Genomic DNA, 22,710 nt, shown 5'->3' with positions numbered 1-22,710 from the left:
TACGAATTACTTCAAGGTTTTAATTTTTTTAAGACATTAAACAATTATTTTACGCAAAGAGATATTTATCAAGTTGAGTCAGTTATGGGTTAATTACTAATATTTGTTTTAAGCAATAGTATTAAGTTTTTTGTGTTGCTTTTATTTCTTCCGATATCGTTGGAACAAAAGAACAAAAAATAAAAGATTTTGCGTTTTTAGGAAGATCTTTTATCTTCAATAGGAGATTTTCCGTCACGGTTTCCACGTTTTTTTTTTAATTTGATCAATTTACGAGATACAGGACAGAAAAAGGCAGCTTAAGAAACTACGTCAATTGGAATGGCTCTAGAGACACAGCGCATTATTTTATCCGAATTAATTTTAAAAGCCGTTATTGTATTTTGTATTTTTGTATTTTTTAAGTGTTAGTTTCGAATCCATTTAAAAATTCCGAAGAAAATGTATAAAACATAAAACAGATATTGCGAGGACATAATGCAATGTAGAAGTGAATAAAAATGTGAATTCCTCTTTTATAGATAAAATTTTAGTTTATTTTGATGAAACAACACATGTGGGACACGAAAGCAATATAGGATTAGAGATCAGTTAGAAGAGACAAGACGACAAAATATTACAAAACAAAAGCCTGGAAACTTGACGTACTTTACAATAAAAAATCTAATATTGAGAATCGGTGATATCTTAACATGGTAAATATCTTAAAGGTGAAAAATGGAATAAATAAAGAAGAAAACAAAACAATTTCCTTTAAAAATATGGGTATTAATAAGTTAATTTTTGTCAATAAAAGACATCATATATTGTATTTTTTATTTTGTTATTTAGATAGTTAGTGTTATTTAGATTTAGAAAATAATATGGACTAAAGGATGAAGATTGTTTAGTGGGTTATTGATGTAAAGTAGAATAATATAAAAAAAAATAATTGAAACCACGTAATTTGCATTGATGTCAATTATGGGCCGATTTTTAAAATCCTTTTTTTATTCGAAAGAGTGTCCTTCCCAGGTGCTCCCGTTGGATCCAAGTTAGGATAAGATGGGGGAAAGCTGAGCAAATAGAGGGAAAACTTCAAGTTTCAAAGACATGTACAATGTTTTCACTTATTTTTTATTTAAAATAATCAGATATTTGGGTATAATATTATTGCTGAACTGATGTGACGATATATCGGAAGGAGTTCAGTAAAAAAGCCATTTAGTTTGCTTTCCAAGCACTAACCATATGATATGGGAAGTCGTAGAAACATGGTAGGCAACTTTTCTATGATGTAATAGTTGAACGTTAAGCTCACAGGCAGAGGTTGCGAGTTCGATTCCCAACAGAACAGCAACTGTCTTTTTTCTAGTTTGGTTAGAATATTTGTCAAATCACCTAGACTAGGAAGCGGGCCCCAGTGCCTGAAACATTTCTTATTTTAAATAATTGTTTCTTTATTCCTATTTTTCCTCATATGGGCTGTACTTTTACTTGGACTATTCATTGTAATACTTAATAAAATAAATGCGTAATTTATTGAGTAACTCTCTAATACTAAAAACAAAAAAAATATTATTTTTACAAAAAAAAAATTGAACCGACTTCAAAAAATAAATAAGAAACTCAATTCATACATTTACTCATACATACATTTATTCATACTCATACATTTTCTGCAAACTAAATCATTATGAAGTGCTTCTTCAGTTCTGTTATCCATCAGTTATGTAATATAAAATGGTCTCATATTAGATCTTTGGTCATAAGAACCACAACGTCAACATAACCTCAAGTAGTTCCTGTTATGTTTCAACTGAAGCTTTTCTTTTTCCGTATTTGAGTTTTTTTCATTATTAAACGTCATTTGGGATGAACTTTTCTTTAACTTTGTTAATTTGACGAATTATTTTAATAAGCGATTGCTAGTGGTTTCAAAAAGGTTTAAGTTAAAAGAATAAAAGTCGAAAATGTTGAAGATAAGGTCTAAATCTGCATCTTGACAGATCGCTATAGATTGAAAATGATGTGTCTGAATCAAGCATTGTATGTAAACTAACATCATTACAGAAACAGAAAAAATGTGTTGCTTACTCTAACATTTGGTCACGTAATGCAATATCTGTGAAATGCTTAAATGGAAATCTCTTAAATGGACAAGGTTAAAAAAACAAGAGCGAGTTTCTTTTGTTTATATTCCCTTTATAAATATTTCTTAAAACGTAAACAAAACATTTGTCAACAAGGAAATCATAAATCGTATTGAATATTTATTGTATTTGAAAGCTAACAAAGACTATTGTGTAAATGTATATTTTAGTTTGTCTTTTTAGGAGCATTATATTTATTGAAATTTTTTTAACAATAATGTGAAAAGAACTAGATGTGATTGCCGCTTGTTTTTATTTATGGGAAAAATAAAAACGATATAATGGACACTTTAATTTATTTATACTATTTTTCTCGGCGTTTTTATACTTAATATTTATTTCTTTTGATTCAAGTCGACCGGGATAAACAGTTTTCGTGTCACACGAACGATTTCAATTAAATTAATGTTGCAAAAGTCGGAGTGCTCTCCAAGAACGCAGAGTCAAGACAGTTCGCTAACTTTCCATAAACATTTAATAGATTTAGTGAATGGCAGTTTAACTTTATCAGTTCCATAAACAAACTTGGTTAGTAATCAAGCGACCCGAAATACTTCCTGGAGATCGATTACATCTTCTGGCTCGACTCACAGCATCATACTATTAAACAACTTTATTAGTTTTATATACATAGACATGTAATGTTGATGCCTTAGTTCATATAAGTTTGTTAATGGATTTATAGACTGTATAAATAAATCTGCAAGTACGGAGACTATAAAAATGGATAGAGCTTCAAAAACCTTTAACCGTTTTGTAGAGTTTAAATGCGAATAGGGCATTACCTTTATAAAATCCATTAGTATTATTTTAGTGCCTGTGTTTTTTACGTATTATTTATCGTGTGTTGATAAAATGGGTTCCTTTAACGCTCTTTTAACGCGAACGATTTATATCGTATGGTTTGCCAAGCCAAAAGCACATAATTCTTTCGTTTATTATTTGTGTCAATACAAATCCTCTTCAAATATGGGCTTAATATGAGGTAATATTGCCTTATTTGGCAAGCAAGCGCGTGACTCAAGCCAAACAACCTAATTTTCTACATTCCACACAATTTGTGGAGATTTTCTGGTTACATATTGAGTTATGCTTTTTTCTTTATCCAAATTGACGCTTGTTACTCTTCAAATATCTTGTTATCGCAACGAAAAGTAATAGTATAACTAAGGAACATGTAAAATATACTGAGTTTTTGTATTAGAAAGCAATATTAGTATATTTGTGATATTGGAGTAACTATATTATAGTAAGTTTTATTATAATAATAGCGAAACAAAAATAATGTAGATGTTATTTAATTTTTAATTATTTAATAATAATTTTTAATTTCTAAATTAATTTTTAGAATTGCAAATGATAATTGTTTGATAATAATTTATGTTTATTATCATTGGCCTCGTTAAATAATTGTGTTGGGTAATACTGTATTTCAACATCTTCGTATGATAAGACTACTTTTGTTTTCAAATTAAATCAAATGATTATTAATAAAAAATAAAAATTCAATATTTCAAACAAAGAGGATAAATGAAATGTGTAAATGAATCATCTAGGTTGAGAGATTATTTTAAACTGGCTGATATTTAATGTAAAAACAGGTCATAAATCGTACCCGAGAATACGTAAGAACAAACGCTCAAGACAAAACGTTATAGATATGAAAGTTTTTCACGAGACTGCTTAGGAGACTTTGCCCAGGTCAAATCCTCTCGTATTTATTTCACTAAACCCAAACGCCCGTTTCTCTCTCGGTGGTTTGTAGTTTATTTCTGTTTTTTCGGGTCAGCTCGTCCAGCCCGAAACCTGGAAGTCTGAAATTAATGTACACTTTTAGGTTTTCTCCACGTATTTAAAAACATACAAAAAACACAATTTATTACTTATTTCATTTGAAAGGTTTTTCTTTATTAAAATATTTATTGTTTATATTTATGAAGTCGGAAATTGGTCCGAATATTGTCATTTACAGTCTTAAGAAATTACATTTGAATAGTCTCCGGCCTGGCACATAGATGGCGCTACTAGAATTAAATCCATATTTATTTTAGTTAGCTCTAACCCTCAATAGATGCGTGTATAAATTTGACTTGGTTTGATGCCGAGTTTCGGGATACTGTCCCAGGAAAATCAACCATCAAAGATTGGTATGTTAAGTTTAGACGTGGTTAAATTAGCACAGAAGATGGTGGACGCAGTAGAAGTTTAAATGAGGTTGTTACGGACGAAAACATTTAAAAAATCCACAAAATGATTTTGAATGACCGTAAATTGAAACTGAATGAAATAGTAAACACTCTAAAGATATCAACTGAACGTGTAGATCATATCATTTGACAGTCATCCGAATGGACTACACACAATGAACCCGCTCCAAAGCGTGGGAAAACGCAACATTCGGCTGGCAAGGTTATGGCGTCTGTATTTTGAGATGCGCATCGAATAATTTTCATTGACTACCTTTAAAAAGGAAGGACCATCAACAGCGATTATTACATAGCGTAATTGGACTGTTTGAATGACGAAATCGCCCTAAAATGGCCGTAAAGACAATGCACCGTGTTAAAAATCCATGAATTGGGCTTCGAATTGCTTCCTCATCCGCCGTATTCTCCAGATCTGGCCCCCCAGCGACTATTTCCTGTTCTCAGATCTCAAAAGAATGTTCGCTGGGAAGAAATTTTCATCGAATGCAGAAGTGATCGATGAAACTGAGGTCTATTTTGAAGCAAAGGACAAATCGTACAAAAAAATGATATCGAAAAGTTGGAGGGTCGCTATAATCAATGTATCACCATTGAAGGGACTTATGTTGAATAAAAAAACTAATTTTGTCAAAAAAAATTGTTTTACTATGGTAGGCTGGGGATTTTTCAATTGCCCTGTTATATATAAGTAGTTCACATGGTTCGGTAAAACTACTTCAGAAAATTAAGATCAGCAAATGTTCAGTTTAGATAAGTTTCAATTTCTAAAATAATTAATATAATGTATTCTTTATCTATTGCATTATTCATATGAAACTGTTTTTATATTTTCAACGTAGTGTTTTACGATATAGCAGGAATAATTAAATTAAAAATATTTCATGTATATGCATTAGAGTCATTTGAATTTTAAATAAGTTGGCTAATTTTAGACTTTCGTTGTGTGAAAATATATAAATACAATAATTAATAGTGCAGCTGCAGTGTTATAAAAGTAAGGCGTATATGTGTGGGTACATAGATGAGTTTTAATTAAACATACTACCCCTATTGCTGCAAATGTTCTCGCAATAAGTTTATAAAAATATTTACATTTCACTGGCATGAAATGCTGCATGAGAAGTGTCTCTTTTATTTTGTTATTACCTTTAATTAGCTTTTGTATTTTTGGGAAAAGGAATTATTTATCCTACTTAAGAAGGAAAAAGTTGTTTGGTGTTTTATTTCATGCTCTTATATTTCAAATTAAAATTTCAAATAGTAATAAATGATAGATGTGCCGTTTTGATTGACCGTTTTCTGTCAAAACCATAATTCAACAACTATTAAGATTTCTCGATGAGCAAATAAAGCAAGTAAATTTCGCGCAAATAATTTTCTTTTCAAGCCAGCTTTACCTCATTAAATTTATTTTCCACAGCAGTGATGATGTTCTTACGAAATAAGATCTTCAAAGATTAACAACAATATCCAATGTTAACCTACTATAAAAAGTGAAATAAAAGAAGATAAGATACCGATAAAGCAAAAAATAATGATGTGTGAGGTACAGATACACAATTCTGTCTGTTCCTGGAAAGTGTCTGCAGAACTTCGCTAGCTGCGGCCAAGAGCTAATTGTTGAGCGATCACAAAATATAGAAAATATAGAAGGAGATCTTGAATAGGCGCATGTGAAACAGAGTTTTAGTTTTTTAATTTGCCGATTGGCATCTATAATTATAAAAGCAAAATGAATTACAAATTTGATGCCATTAATTTTTAGAAATAATACTGTAAAGAGATTTTCGTTTAATCGATTGAAGAAATGCTGGGAAAATTGTGTTAATTACATATATTCTGTAGTATTTCTTAGTATGTTTAAATATCTACTACCAGTAGTATTTCTAAGAATTTTGGTTATAGACCTATGTGTTGTGTTGTGGGTTAGTATCGCTATTTCCCAAGCTATTCTGCCCTATATTAGAAAAAGCTTAATTACCTAAATAGTTTTACATTTTAGACAGGCTGACTAATGCCAAATGTTCAAGACCATTGTTTAAAAAAGATAGAGTTAAACAGTAAGTACTTCAATATGGAAACATTTAATGGAACATGGAATTTTTAAGAGTTTCCAAATTAATTCTATAACATGTGTCTAATTACAGATCTGTTTGAGGAAAACTTGAAGTTTTTACTGGTAGCCAACAGTTCAATTTTAATAACAAGTGATACCGGACTTATTTAAATTATGTATGATATTGTTCTATATGATAGATGCAACCTAATATAGATTAGGAGGTATTTTGGTTTATTGGTGAATGAAGTAATCTCTTGAATTGATTTGATACAATAATTTTGTAAAAGACTAAACATAAGAATAAATTTTAGTAATATTTTATCTCAGCAAATATTTATATTTTTTAATACATTAATTGTGCGGACTCTGAGCAAGATATTGTATTTAGGAATAATTAAATATTGTTTGCTTTAATCGTATAGGAGATCAATGCAATTCCAAAGGTTCATACTATACAATGTATTTAAGGCGAGTTATTTTTATGATAATGAAACATTTGTCAATTTTGTGATAGAATTTAGAAAAATGACATTTCCATTGTAGGTTTCTGGCATATACAATTTGTAATATTATATAGCATTTTTTGCATTAATTTACAAAAATGTTGGACACCCTTGAATAAATTATGTATTACAATAGTATGGCGTTGATAGGTGACGGCGACAGACATAAAGCGTATATATAAAATAATAAATTAATAAATAAATAAAATTAATAACACAGATAGGGGGGTTAAAAGTATAAATAGTGTATATGAATTTTAAAATTGGACACACATACAAGACTGCAAACACAACCATAAGTAGTGGCTCTATCTAGACCGCATACATTAGCACCCATACCGAAGTAGTAATGGTTATTGACAATTGGTCAATAACTCTTAAATTAGCAGAGGCCAGATTCTATGGAGAAAATCGATTTCTTGTAGAAATCTGAAGAGTCCCTGTATTTTCTCCTGTTTCGTTTCTAGACATTTCTAAAATTTTGCAGCTCATACATAGCTCTAACCTGGGTGAGTCGTGGACAGACGTTCAGTATGTGATAGACCGAAATAAGGGCATGGTGACAAAACTCACAGTGACCGTACGAGAAACGACAGTGACCCAATCTCAGTCTTCAGATCTAAGGCATGGTGACGAAGGGAACGCGAGGAGTGAAGAAAAAATCATCTTTTATCCGAAGGAGTCTGTTTTGGTTGGCCTCCTGGGCCCAACCACATTATACCTCGTTCTTGGCGAAATAAGAAACGAATGGGATAAGTTCTGTATGGATACAAATATGTGATGGGGAGGAGACAGGTGGCTGCCGCAATATCCGCGCGCTCTTTTTCCGGTATACTAACTTGAGAAGCGATCTACAGTAAATTTGCCCTGAAACCAATCAGATAGTGTTGTGATGTAGGATAAAGCTTTGAATAATGTGAAGACTTCAGCGATAAATACTGAACCCTGTTCAGGGAGCTTGAAATGTCCGGTTGTCCACCACAAATACACTGCCAAGCCCGCTGCGAGATTATATATATATATATATATATATATATATATATATATATATACTTGCGGCCAGGGTAAGGAGAAGAAGAGTAAGAGAAGTTCACAGACCTTGGACCGATTAAGGTAAGGACAATGTTCTCTTTTATTAAATTAACCTAAAGATATGTTTATGAAGGAGGTAGTGAAGGTTTAAGCTTAGGAAAAATTGGCGTAGTGGATAAGGAGGGGATGCAAAAAGCCAACTCCAGCCTTGGAAACAAGATCAACATTTATATGAGAGGTACAACTGGAGTAGTTTGGGATTAGACGGTCTAGGACAGGTGAGTGACTCTAAGTCTCCAATTGGAGGTCAGATTTAAAAAAGATGGTAAAGCAAGTGGCCTCACAGCGAACTTCAGTTAAAGAAGGTTCAAGGAATTTGAACTAAGTTGGAGTAGAATCCGCGAAGAGGAGGGAGCCATAGTCTAGCTTAGGAAGGTTTATGGAGGAATATATTTTAAATATGGTTTCCTGGTCTGCATCTGTGAGGCGGTTAGATAGTCAGCGCAGCATTTGCATGTCTGTGGAACAACGAGTATTAAGTTCGTTGATATGATGCTTCCAGGACAGTCGGCAGTTGAAAATAAAAATGTGGAACGCTTCACGAGCTTGCGTGTCGTCCTTGCGCAGGGTCCATTCTAATCTTTACAGTACAAATTTATTTTATTATAATTGTATTAATAAATGTATTTTGTTTTAAAAATTTGAAAAAAATTGTATTTTTATTTTCCTATTATTTTAAATTTTCCAGTGTTCATATTGGCGACTTTCCTACAAAAATAAAGCTAAGTTTTTCACGATGAATGTATGGGAGATTCCTTTCTATACTCTCTATGTTTTGTGGGCGAGATTTAGTGAAGAATGTTGAAAGTTCAGCGGCTACAACAGTAGCGTATTATTTGAGAAGTAGATCCCTCCAAGCACAGGATATGGATTGATAATGATGTTAACAGATCTCTATTCTGATATTAACAGTTATAACAAAGAGTAGGGAACGAATTTCTGCTCACTCAAGCGTCGGTATCAAAGTCAAAATGTTGCCATTTATTATTCTTGAAATAAAACTTTCGTTTTCCTATACACATCAAAAGTTATAAACACATCGAGCGTCCATTTCTTTCGGACCCTCAAATTTAATTATGGCAAACAAACAGAACAAAACTTTTCGACTACACGCACAAAAGTTAAATGTCTCTATGTATTTTGTCCCCTCCGAAATTTGCATTTGCGGATAGGCAAAATAGACCCAACCTCAAAAACAAACAGGCAAACAGTTCGGTACGAAATTTATAGCAGGTGTGTTGACTTAATAACGTCAGTGTTTCGTTTGGTGTTCGCCAAGACTTTATCGTCGTCCCACCGACCGCCGCTTTCCCTCCATTTAATACCATCGATTTTTCATCGCCGCGCGTTATCGAGAGAAGGAATGCCGGGAATTGACGGAATGGCCTTATTTCGTTCCTGTGTGTGAGCTACGTCCCCCGTAGGACGGGAAAAATTGCTTTCGTAAATTATTTTCGTTTTTATCTGGGACAGGTCCGAGAGAAATTAGTCAGATACGTGGATATTGCCGGGTAGGAGCGTGACGTCGGATGCTTGTTGTCGCCGAGAAGGCCATGGATTAATTCAATTTTTACTTTTTATGTCGCGGCATTTTAGAGCATTGTGATTTTCGTGATGCTAATGCTAACTTGATTTTTAACGATTCTTATCGCCGTGAAAGCGTTGATAAAAAAACAATATTAAACGTGCTGTATTTAAAATGAAGATAATAAAAAATATTGCAGTTATAATGCTACAAAGTTTTAAGCGTTGACCAGATTTTTGAATTCTGTTTATATTATAATTTTATTTTCAACAATATTCTATTTTTTTTAAATATTTTAGAGTATTTTCCTATCAATCAGGGTTTACCTGGATTAGGTCTAACGCTTGATGTAGGCTCTGAATGATTGGTTACTAGCGTGAGGATAACAATCCCATTTCTTTGGCGGATTTTGCACTATTGTATTATGGAAAATTTCAATTATATATATATATATATATATATATATATATAATATTATTTCAACAATTTTTATGTCATACCAACTATTTTGATTTAGCGCATTTCATTACAAAACTAGACACAATCAGAACGTTTGGTTCTGTGTGTTTGCGTCCTAGTTCAGTGTCGCCCAAGAGTTGTAGTACTTGGGTGTCAATATAGTAATGAAGTCATTACTCATGTCTTGTTGCGAATCATTCAATTTCCTCTATGGATATTTCCAGTTGGAATCCGAAGGCTTCGGTGTTATTATAATATCTGGGTGCATCCACAATATTTCTCAGGACATTATTCTGAAATACTTGTATTATGTTGAATATTTTTTATTATTTAAGGATAATTTAGATTTTCCCACAAATAATATATATAAATAATACAATTAACATATTCTCCCTACAAATATTATATTCTTATGTATTTATGTATATATTGTTTCCCACGAAGTTCTACAACAAGATTCATATCAAGGTATTTAGCGTTCTTACTCTATGGGGAATAGTATTTTTCATATTTATTGGTATATCTGATACACTGCTGATTTACTGACGTCCTTTATTCTATATTCTACATTACTTTCGTATAGCAGTTTTTTGGTTGCATCTTAGAATATAGAATAGATAAACAACAGGACCCACAACACTGACTTGCGCTGCTACATGCTTTTGTTCTTTTCATTGTTTAGTAATCTTGTTCTTCTCTTCTCTTATGTCAAACTTTATCGAAGGCTTGCGCTACGTCCAAGAATGCAGCTGAACAATTTTTTTCTCTTAGTAGGTTTTTTAATAGTATATGTGTATGTGTAAAGAGTGTTGTTTCTCTAAGACAGTGTGTGGAAGCCTACCAGGAAATAGTTTAGACTATATGGAGTATTGTAAGGTTAAAAGCCATATATAATATAAAATACACTAAAAACTAAAGATACATATAGGTATACCTATGAAAATATATATCCATTCTTGTTTATATCTGTTGCGATATTAGTTTAGTTCTATATATTTATTTTATATATACTTTACCTTTTTGTATTATGTTAAAGACGTGATGTTTTATTTATTGTATATAGTAATAGTAGTATTAATCCACAGGGTGCTTCAGACTGGGACCTCGGTGATAAATGATTTTTTATAGCTCAAAAATAAACCGTAGCAAACTCTTTAAAGATAAACGTAATGGAAAGTTAAAAGAGTATCGAAATGTTTATATCACTCTTATAGGAGGGCATATTATGAATATCGAATCTTAATTTTTTAAAGATGTTTCATTAGTTAACTTGGGTACTTACTGAGTTATATTTGATTTCTCAATATATTCTATTATTTGTACACTGTCTGAGTGTAAGTTTTGACACTAAATACTGTTTTATTTATGTATACATGCATTAATATGGTTTACCTAGTGCTGATTTGACGCCAGTCCACGCTTCTCGTACGTAAGTGAAGAACCGTCGATGTAGAGGTCTCTTCGGCTCCCTCTGTTCTTCTTCCTCGTCGGTATCGGGTAGTTCTGGCTGCACGACCGTTACTTCCTGCAGTGGTTCGAGAACCTCGTGCTGTTGGAATTGCCCTCTCGATATGACCGAAACAGTGGGTTGCTGTTCCAGCAACCCCGCGCGATTTCTGTTTGGGTTTTGTTTGTGGTGTTGATCACGTTGACGTTGCACCTGCGAGGAAGCGGGGAAACAATTAAAGCTGTTAGTAGGTCAGTAGCGAGTTAATTTATATTAGGTGCGTGAAAAATTAATGTTTGATTAAAAATATATTAAGCTGGAGGGAATTTTTTGTATTATCTGTAAACTTTCCAAACGGCTTGTTTTTAAATATAAAACATGACTGAAGATGCCTCAGACCTGAAATTTTCTTCCTATACATAACCTATTAATTCTATTCTTCAAACGACACATATTAAAAATTAATGGAAAAAAATTTTTTTTGGGCTAGTAGAAAGCAAAATAAGTAGACATTTTTACATCAGTATGTGAAAGCGAATTAAAAATGTATCCTTTACTACTTGCTTGGGTAAAAATTATTATTTTAATATATCCCAGGCAAGCAAGAATAACTGTAACTGTATTTTATTAATTTAGTTGAATTTATTGCACTCCAACCTGAGTTTTAAAAGGTGAGTTTCTTCACAGAGCATTCACAGAGCACAATTTTTATATTATATTTACTATTCTTTATTTATTTATTTATTTATTAGTTTATCGATTTATATTTATATATTTTATTTTCCTCTATTTTATTATTCATTCATATCCTCCCATAATTCTTAAATTAGTGTGAATTAAAAATAATAATTTTATGACTGTAACAATAAAACTTAAATTGTAACTAATATAACTTAACCCAGACAATGATGTGTAGTTATGATCTATAGATAATTTGAACACGTAGGTTCACCATAGTCGGAGCTGGAGAAGTGAGTGTACAATAGCAAGAATGTTGCTTATTTATATATTTATTTATCTGAGGTTTTGGTTTTACCCTAGCGAGGCCTACTAAAACTCTAGTTGCAGGATCTCGTGTGTTTGTTTCCCTTGATCTTATCCCACGTAGATACCTTCTCTTCTTACCGTACACAGACTATGGTCTATTTCTATTTCTATTACTATTGACTACTGTGGACTAAGTTTGGCATGTTTATTGGTTCATTGCTATTGAGTACCTTTCTGATTATCTATTGTTGATATTATTAGTACCGTCAATTATCAGTACCATTACATTTCGGTACATTTATTTATCGGTACTATGATCCGTCAGCATAAATAATTGCTCATACTATTAGCTGCAAGTGCCTATATTGTTATTACCTGACATTAAAAGTATCTATCGCTATAATCACCGGTTCTTGTTATATACCATGTATTTTTTTGGTTTTACCTTTTTGAATGAAAACTGATTGCTCAGGTATCCTTTTAGAACTATTACTCGACCACCTAGTCATTATTTGTCACTTTGGCCATTTATTGTTTAAGTAGCTGTTATAGTATTTATATTCTTTTTATATGTTATGTTAAATATATAAGACGCTGAATGGTTTATTTAAATTTGTCTTTTATTTTTCCCCAGGATCTAAAATTAGTCTTGCTTGTGTGTTAAGTTGACGAATATTAATGATAGAATTGATTTAATGCTTCGAATCGTTTTGCCACCCACAATATAGCCCATATCCGATATCCAGTGACTAATGGCCATTTGTGGAACTGTAAAATGCTCGAGGAAAAGGGGTTTGGCCAAAATGAAAGTTGAAGTTCATTGTGAAAGCAAATCGTAAGGCATACAAAGTAAGACAACTAGACAGAAGGAATCACATCTTGATGAATAAAGTTGATTATTACTAGTTAGGCCTGGGGCTTGTTCGATGAATGTATGTGGCATGATTATTCGATCAAATATGTTTTGTAAGTTTAAAAATTAGTTACAAGCAGTTAGACCCAAATTTAAAGCTCTGTACAAGATACTATGGATTACACTACTGCCTATATAAAGTTAAAATAATGGCGATGACAAGGAAAAGGAAGATGAACTACTTCTTATAAAATCTATAATTTAATAATATCAAATAAAAAAGGCGATATCTGGTTTGCTAACTGTGATGCATGATATTTAAATAAAATACTTCAATAAACTTGTAATGTTAATTTAGTGGAGTCATATTTTAAAGAAACCAAGAGGTTTTGTATTTACATTTTAAATACATGCCTTTTTTCACGCAGCCAATATATAATATTATATATGTTATGATAGATCAAATGTAACTAACATCTCTTAAAAAATACGGTATACGGATACTTACCATTGGGTACATCATGTGCCCGACATTTTAAAGCCTAACATGCTTTTGTTAGTAGTTAATGTTATAACATGCTTTCAATTCCACCTTGTCTCTTATTGTGTTGTTAATCGGGAGTAACGATTGTTTGATTTGTATGTTGGTTATAGCCTGAAAATAAATAGCAGGTGTTAGTTGTTAGTAATATTATAAGCAGGGTAAAAAGGTGTAGGTATCTAAAAATTCATCAACAATAAAGGATTAATGAATTTCTATGGTAAATTTCGATTTCTAATAATCATTTAAATGCTACATATCCCATATATTTTATGTGCCCATTTAAATGAAATTATTGAACATTGAATTTTGAAATTGTTTCTATTGGAATCTAAATAAATAAAAATGAATCATCCAAATATATACGCATAACTGCATAAATAATTTATAGAATTGGATAATTCTTTGTTCTTGCTATTATTTTCGTTATTGTCTAGTTAGGACAAGGTTCGTTCAAAGGAACGAACCTTGTACTAACGAACAAATATATTTGTTATAACTATCATAATATCAGATATTGGCACAAAAGACAGAACGACAGCAAATATGTTCAACTAACTTAATACATTAAGTCAAGAGCAAAAAAGAAGAGATATATTTATAAGCGCAGTTAAGAATTAACAATTAGAACTAGCTAATTCAAAGTATTTTTAAAAATTATAACTATATAGACTTATCATAAAATATATAAAGAAGCTCTTACAAAATATTGTTAAAATGATAAAATCCATAGAATATATATGAAAGAAATTCGTTTCCTTGCAATAACGTGGGGCAAAATTCCCGCTAAGTGGCTATAATTAACGACTATTTCCAATAAATATTGTCACTATTTCTGCTCGTTCTTGTGGCGTATATTTATAGAAAATAAAATTTGAACGTCTACACAACGCACTGGTTAAAGCGAAACTGATCTAAACGATACATAATCAAGATGGCGCATAATTATAATGGTAGCGGAACTTTTGCCCCATCCTATATTTGTAAGATGTAAAAATCGTGACACTGACGTTCAAAAATCCACTTGCTGCGTATTCATTGTTGGTCTAACACTGTTTTATGAATAAATCTGCATTAAATTGGCACTTTTAGTACTTTTTGCGTTGAAATAGCTCGCTCAATTTTCATCGAATGGACTTAAAATTGTAACTATAGCTTCTTATATAGATCCTATATAGAAATAAATGGTAGGTAAATAAATATGCTTGCAGTAAACAATTTAAGTCAATTAAAAATTTCAATGATTTATAAAGAAAAATTAATGAAAAGTAAGATTTATTGTGCACTTTTAAACTCGAGATTATTATAAAAAAATCTCTATTTGTATCACTAAGTTGTGTGGTGTGTCCTTTGCTGTTAAAATCTCATAGTATGTTTAATTTCATCAATTTCTCTCACCTTCATCAGTTACCTGTCTAGATCCTATCATATAATTTCTTATTTTTCTTACATATTTTTCGTTTTTAGACATGACCTCATTTATATACTCGTATATGTTAAATCTGTTAATTTGGCCAGTTTATTTTTATATTTCATGATTAATACTTTACTATAGTTGTGTTAAAATTATATTTTCTTTTTTTTCTTCCAATTATATATATATATATATATATATATATATATATATATATATTATGAATTAATTCCATTGCATTTCCTTTTTTTATCCATACTATCGATTATATATTTCATTTCTTCCATTTCTCTTTCTCATTTTATTCTTCTTATTTTATTTATTTTATTTTCCTATTTGATCTTGTCCAGATCTTCTTGATATTCCACTTATGCATTTATTATATTTTAAACGGTGGAATTTTGACTTTGATATCAGTCGGATTTATCAGTTCATAGTTTGCTAGTACTTTATCATATATTATATCTTCGATCTAGATAATGTACTATGATACTGAGATAAATATAGTAAGTTTTGAAATAAAATGTCAAAGGTTTATTTATTGAAGAAAATACATTTATCCAATCTGCTTCAGATTAATAACTCACTGTCTTGTCCATTTTATAAATTGTTATTTTCGAATAATTTGTGCGCTAGACAAAGACGAGTGGCGACCTGTTAACCAAGTCATACCACGGAATTTGCTGTCGAATTGTTTACGTCAATGTACTTGGTCCAAATACACTTCTATCAAGTTAACCTCCGGTCCAAATAAAATTTTGCAATTTGTGGAATGTCTTCGTTATATAATTTTATCGTCCGACAGGTTTGTTGACTCATAGTGTAAGTAACACGAGTGGACTTGGTTTGGTTTGCCGTTATTCCCCATTGATTAAACTATTTATCGATTTTATTCAAACAGCATTGGAGTTGGAACGAAGCAATTTTTGAATTAGAATGTACTGAGAAGATGGCAGTATCGTCAGCGCAGGTCTCAGTCATTGTGTCCTCATTAGTTGGATGTTCCACAATATAAGTCAGTTACAATACCTCTCCTAGTACGCTGCCCTGTGGGACAAATAACGTTTTTCGTGTAAAACAGGAAATTCATCAATATAATATATCATGAAGCTTCTTCGACTGAGGATGAGATTATATGCTAATATATATGTAGAATGATCTTTTTTAATTTGCATGTCAGTCAATCATGGCAAACTTTGTTTTGGTTTGACTTATATCCAAAAAGGTAGCGGAGCAGCACCATTTATCCTCCAGGCCACTGATCTACTGATATCTACAATTCGATGCACTTGTTCGACTTTATTATCAATTTTGTTAGATACTTTATATAAATTATAAATAAAATCTCCTCTTTCAAACTGATTCATTTAATGTAATTTAACGAAGTAATCTAGACGATACTTATGTTTACAACACATCATTCCTATCACTCATAGCTTAATAATAATTCTATAATTTATAGTTTGATAAATTTTAGCTCGGCAATCGGCAATGAGTCATTTTTTTCGCTAATTTATTACAATAATATTTGGATTGAATAACCTGAATGGTTGACCGTTAACACGTAACATCTGTAATCCTATTTAAATAGCAGAGCAATAATATTTGCGGGTGGAATTTCCAGATATTATGCAGTTCACAGGGAAGGTGGTGAAAAAAAATGATTTTTAAATAAATTGCCGATGTCATTAGACCTGCGGAATTGGATGTTAAGATAATCCGAGTACGTAAACTACGACATGAATGATATTAATGATGTAGATTTTTCTGATACATCGTGATCGGAAAAAATAACTATGTGATTATATTATTCCTTGAAATATCTTGTGGAAAGATATCATTAACTATTAATCAAAATTCGATGTTATGTCTAATGAACCAGCTATTATATAAACAAATAAGTTGCGAAATGTGAAGTAATTTTATTTTATTTTAAAAGCTATAAGAGTTTCGACTCGTGTGTGTCGACTTGTTGAGCGACGAGCACACAACAATACTAAGGGTTGAAATCTATTGTGATATAAACAAAACCCTTATGTCTAGACGACCCACTCATCACATCAGTAAGTGAAACATAAATACACGGTCTTTCTAAATACAACTGTTTTTTTTTTCGAAATATCCAGACCATTCGCGCGATATAGTAACTCTCTCTTAAAGAAACGACCAAAGGTAGGTGGTCTTTGTTCCATCTGGATATCATATAGTTGCAATAAAATTATTTGTTAGTATCAATTGTATCTCTATTTCGCTTTTGATGATCTTGTTATCCCAATAGCACCCTTTCTACTCAAGTTTCCATGTATGAAATGGTATAACAAGCATAGTTTACGGCTGAGGAGCTGAAACCCGGCAATCCAGCAACCCAGCTTTTGGTGGACGGTAACCCTAAACTGCAAGCTTTTGTACAAATTGCAGTAGACTATGTTACATTACACTCCAACCTGTGATGCTTGTGCCTGGAATCTACTGATTAGGACAAAAAGACAAAATAAAAGGAAAAAGAAAACTTTTAAGAAGAAAAGACAATACTTTATTTAATATATTTTCAAAATAATTGAAGAATTGTCAATTCTTGCTTTGAGCTGGAACATTTCCTAGAATGATGGAAAATTGCCAAGCAAAAATAAGCATATTACCACAGAATAGAACCTCGTATAATCATATATGTCTCCTACCACGAAATGATGAAATAATGGAAAAAATCATTCTAAACACAACCAAGAAGGACCTAAACAACATAATCTTCAGTCACCAATTTGGATTCCGAGAGGATCATAGGAAAGTCGAACAAATACATCGAATTGTAGATATCAGTAGGTGTCTGGGGAATGAATGGTGCGGCTACGCTACCATTTTGGACATAAGTCAAACCTTTGATAAAGTTTGGCATGATTGACTGACATGCAAATTAAAAAAGATCATTCTATATATATATATATATATATATATATATATATATATATATATATATATATATATTAACATATAATCTCGTCCTTAGTCGAAGCAGCTTTATGATTAAATGTATTGATGAAATGAATTTCCTGTTTTACACGAAAAACAATCTTTGTTCCACAGGGCAGCGTACTAGGAGATGTACTGTAACTGACTTATACTGTGGAACTTCCAACTAATAAGGACAGAATGATTGAGACCTACTCTGACGACACTGCCATCTTCTTAGTACATTCTAACTCAAAAATTGCTTCGTTCCAACTCCAATTCCATTTGAATAAAATCGACAAATAGTTTAATTTAATCAATGGGGAATAACTGCAAACCAAACCAAGTCCACTCTTGTTACTTACACTATGAGTCAACAAACCTGTCGGACGATAAAATTATATAACGAAGACATTCCATAAATTGCAAAATTTTATTTGGACCGTAGGTTAACTTGACAGAAGTGTATTTGGACCAAGTACATTGGCGTAAACAGTTCGACAGCAAATTCCGTGGTATGACTTGGTTAACAGATCGCCACTCGTCTTTGTCTAGCGCACAAATTGTTCGAAAATAACAATTTATAAAATGGACAACACAGTGAGTTATTGATCTGAAGCAGATTGGAATGAAATAGAATAAAAATGTTAAAAAAAATAAGTAGTGAACAATCAAGTATCAATTTAAAGAAAATTCTAAAAATTAATTTCAATAAATGTTTTGTAAACACTATTGAAAAACGTTGGCATAAATATATTTTCTTCAATAAATAAACCGTTGACATTTTATTTCTAAACTTATTATATTTATCTCAATATCATAGTACATTATCTAGATCCAAGATATAATATATGACAAAGTACTAGCAAACTATGAACTGATAAATCCGACTGATATCAAAGTCAAAATTCCACCGGTTAAACTTTTAATCGATTTCAAACTTCTCTCGAGCGAGTCGAAGTTCAATCTGGACAGTCGAAACCACCAGGACAAGGGAAACTTTCTCTTGTCTAATCTAATAGTCAATCCATACAATATTAAAGCGAAAGGAGGAGGTCTCGTTTAAAAGTAAAAAAATTGCCTGGATAAAAGTGTCACAACTTTTATAGAAACGACGAAAAAGCTTCCATTAATTTCCAGAAAACATGAAACTCGAATGTTTTATTGACATAGCAAAAAACGGACATTATAATAAATCAGTCAACTATTCTTTAAAATTTTTTGGTATGAATTAAATGTTTACTAACGATGTAGACAAAATAATTTAGTAATATAAATTGAAAACCACCGTTATTTTTCAAATTTTAAAGCTCCGTTACACAAAAACCACTGCATACTATTACCATTCATCACTATCTAAAACTTTGGCTCTTGTTTCGGGTAACATGCAGATTCTGTGTTAATAAATTTTGTCAATTTGAAAAGAACGATACTGTTGTTCAGTCTAGAGACGCTGAAAATTATTATTTTTTTGTTCTGGCCTAAAAACTAGGCGGTGGAATGCATGACGCATACCTGGTCGCGGAGACTTGCCCTGGAGTGACAAGTTGGGCCGGGTTATGTGGAACTGCCTCTGGGCTTACTAATACACTAAACCGAAATCGCCTCACAGTTGACCCCTGTGGATCGCTACTGCCACTGCATTAAATTTGGGGATATGGCCCCAGCTGATCGGGCGGGCAACCGTTATTGGGTACGAGGGTCCGGCGATTCTATTGATTCGCGAACATGAGTTAACACACAACTGGATACTGTTGTACGAGGGCAAAATTTATGACTGTAGCGACGGATGAGGTCGTTTCAGCCAGGAAAAGGGGGGGAGCTCGGCGGTGACGCGGTACTTAGCTCCTAGCAGGTCGTCCAGCCCGCGAACAAGCGCGTTTTCAGAAGAACTTGAGCTGAATTGTTGTTGGTGGAATGATTAAGATATGAAGTGCTTGATTTCTGGAGTGTCAGTTTCCCTATGAGTTTGATTATTTCTGACAAACCATGGAGCGTTTAATATTCTCCTCAGGAGCTTATTTTGGAAAACTTTATGTTGACATTAGATCCGTAGAGGAGTACGGACCGAATTAACATCTTGTAAAATAAGCATTTGATGGTCCTGAAAATTATTGTTATTATTTAAAAAAAATTAAAGATATAGTTTTGAGCATATTGAAATATATCAACATTTTTATTATAAATGTTTAATATAGGCCTATACATTAATTTTAAAGAATTTGTCAGATATGGTGTTACTGTGTATTTAAACATATGGCAGTTTTAATGTGTCATTTTTTTGAAGCATGAACAAAAATGTTTTTCAGTGTGTTGAAAATACTTGAATTTGTACCGAGTAAATTGCATTTAATTTTAGGAAGTGTTACTTTTTTACGTGAAGCTTATTGCAACTATGTTCCAATATTTCAACATTCAAATACTAATTTCAACGTCTTACAAGTTCAACAATTCAACAATTCTTCAACATGACAATGTTTGACCACACGTTGCAAAACCGCTGAATAAATACTTGAAACCATTAAAATGGGAAGGGCTACCCACCTGTCGTATTTGTCGGACTTTGCTCCTTCTGATTACTACTTGTTACATTTTAGCTGGGACCTATCTAAGTAGCGCTCTACTTCTTATGAAGATACCGAACAATTGTTCTATCGAGAGAGAATCTGCGAATTGCCTGAAAAATGGGAGAAAGTAGCAGGAATCAGTGGATCAAGATAGGATCAGATTATTTAGGTTTCAAGATAAGTTTTGGTTTATTGCGTTACATGCAGACGAGCAACTATCATGTAATCATAATATTCTAGCGGATCCTCCAATTCCACATTTGATTTCATAAATAAATCGGTTATATTTATTGTTATTAACACATTTTATATTTATTATACATTATGAAAATTCGCAAAAAAGACGAAAACAATCTATCAAAACAAAATATCAACCAGCACAGCTCAAGAAGCAATGGCTAAAATCAGTGTATTAAAAATCGAATTATTTCAACAGCCGTCTTATTCTCCAGATTGGCTTCCTGTGATTAAACTATTCTTGTGCGTGGAAAGAGATTTTTCAAGGTGGCTATCCCTTGGACGGGTATGAAGGCTTTATTTCATAAAAACTACTACTATAATGGGACTCTTATATCAGGGAATCATTGTAGTAAGTATATAGAAGTTGAGAGAAATTATTTACTAAAAATAAATTAATAAATATAAATCTACTTTTTTCCTATATTAATGTGAAAATGGCGATTTCCCTGTTTCCTTAACTAATATCTGGTCATTACCCTTGTCGAATAACATTCTACCTAAGCTTATTATTAGAATAAAATCAGAAGTCGAAGCAGAAGTCGAAAACGAATTGGCAGTATTTTGACGTTTTAACATTAGCCGGTAATAACGGGGGGAACATCGGATGAAACGAACGGCACAAAATGTAAGAAATCAAATATTTTTCTTTGTTACAAACGGCCGGGACGTTTTCAAAGACGAAAATAACGAATACCTTTCACAGAAATTATATTCCGGAATGTTGGGTCGTGTCAGTTGTCATCGGTGCCAGATAGAGGGGTCCTACAATATCCCATTATTCGAATGAAATAATGACCGTCCCGATATTCGGGACATCAGTCGCGCTAACGACGTCGTCAGACTTTCGATTATAATAAAAATGTTTTAAGAACCGACGGTTTTTTTTATGATGCGCTATTAAAAATTATAGCTCGCGCCTTCGCCATTTATTTATTGGAATGGAGATAGTATAGATACTTAGTAATGGTTTAGTAGATACGGCCAGTGTAAAGTTATAGTGTCTAAGCTATACATCTATTGTATCTTTCTGAGTTAAAATATTCAATGTTTAATTACTCGACCATCATCATCATCAACATTACCATCATTATCAATCCATAGTTTGGGAAAAATCTTTCGAAACCGCAACTGTTTTGGTCTCGGACAATGTTAGTTCTAGAATGTTATAATCTCCGTCTATGAAATTGTTCTCATGACTTAAACAAATTATTTTATTTTAAATACGGTATGGGCCGTATTTGCTAGATGCAGTTGAGGTTTACAATCCATCAGTTATCAACACTTTGGTCTTTCCTTCATTAATTCTCAAGCCATATGGATCTGCTTTGATACTGATTATATCTTGGAGTATATTAGTTGAGCTAACAGGTCAATTGAAGAGTCCCCGGCCTACCATAGTAAAACACATTCTTTTGGCAAAATTAGTTTTTTTATCCAACATAATTCCCTTCAAGGAAGATACACTGATTTTAGCGACCCTCTAACTTTTCGACACCATATTTGTAGTACGATTTGTCCTTTGCTTCAAAATAGGCCTCAGTTTCAGCGATCACCTATTCATTCGACGAAAATTTCTTCCCAGCGAGCGTTTTTTTTTTAGATCTGAAAACAGGAAATAGTCGCTGAGGGCCAGATCTGGAGAACACGGGGACATGAGGAAGCAATTCGAAACCCAATTCAATGATTTTTGCCATCGTTTCATCCATTGTCACATATCGACACAAAAACTCGGGTTTAT

At 32.2% G+C, this 22,710-nt stretch overlaps 1 protein-coding gene and 1 pseudogene across 2 annotated transcripts in view; both read right to left on the bottom strand.

Moving 5' to 3' along the window:
- Window positions 1-22,710, bottom strand: part of LOC143195208 (A-type potassium channel modulatory protein KCNIP1) — a 438,330-nt gene that overhangs the window by 130,941 nt on the left and 284,679 nt on the right. Inside the window, exons 1-2 of one of the 2 annotated variants that reach the window (XM_076402178.1) lie at window positions 13,773-13,913; window positions 11,370-11,637 (exon numbers count right to left, since the gene is read on the bottom strand). The exons of the other annotated variant lie outside the window; for it this stretch is intronic. Coding sequence (XP_076258293.1) covers window positions 11,370-11,637; window positions 13,773-13,787 — 283 coding nt within the window. The 5' untranslated portion in view covers window positions 13,788-13,913. Of the gene's footprint in view, window positions 1-11,369; window positions 11,638-13,772; window positions 13,914-22,710 lie in introns of those variants that run through there. 2 annotated transcript variants of the gene reach the window in all.
- Window positions 8,516-8,613, bottom strand: LOC143196774 (uncharacterized; annotated as a pseudogene).

Source organism: Rhynchophorus ferrugineus, unplaced genomic scaffold (genome assembly GCF_030347505.1).
Source record: "Rhynchophorus ferrugineus isolate W39M unplaced genomic scaffold, kcgeb_rfMv2 rfM4, whole genome shotgun sequence".
NCBI classification, from domain to species: domain Eukaryota; kingdom Metazoa; phylum Arthropoda; class Insecta; order Coleoptera; family Curculionidae; genus Rhynchophorus; species Rhynchophorus ferrugineus.
Note: the sequence above shows the minus strand (reverse complement) of the source record. Positions and strands in the feature narration are given on the sequence as shown.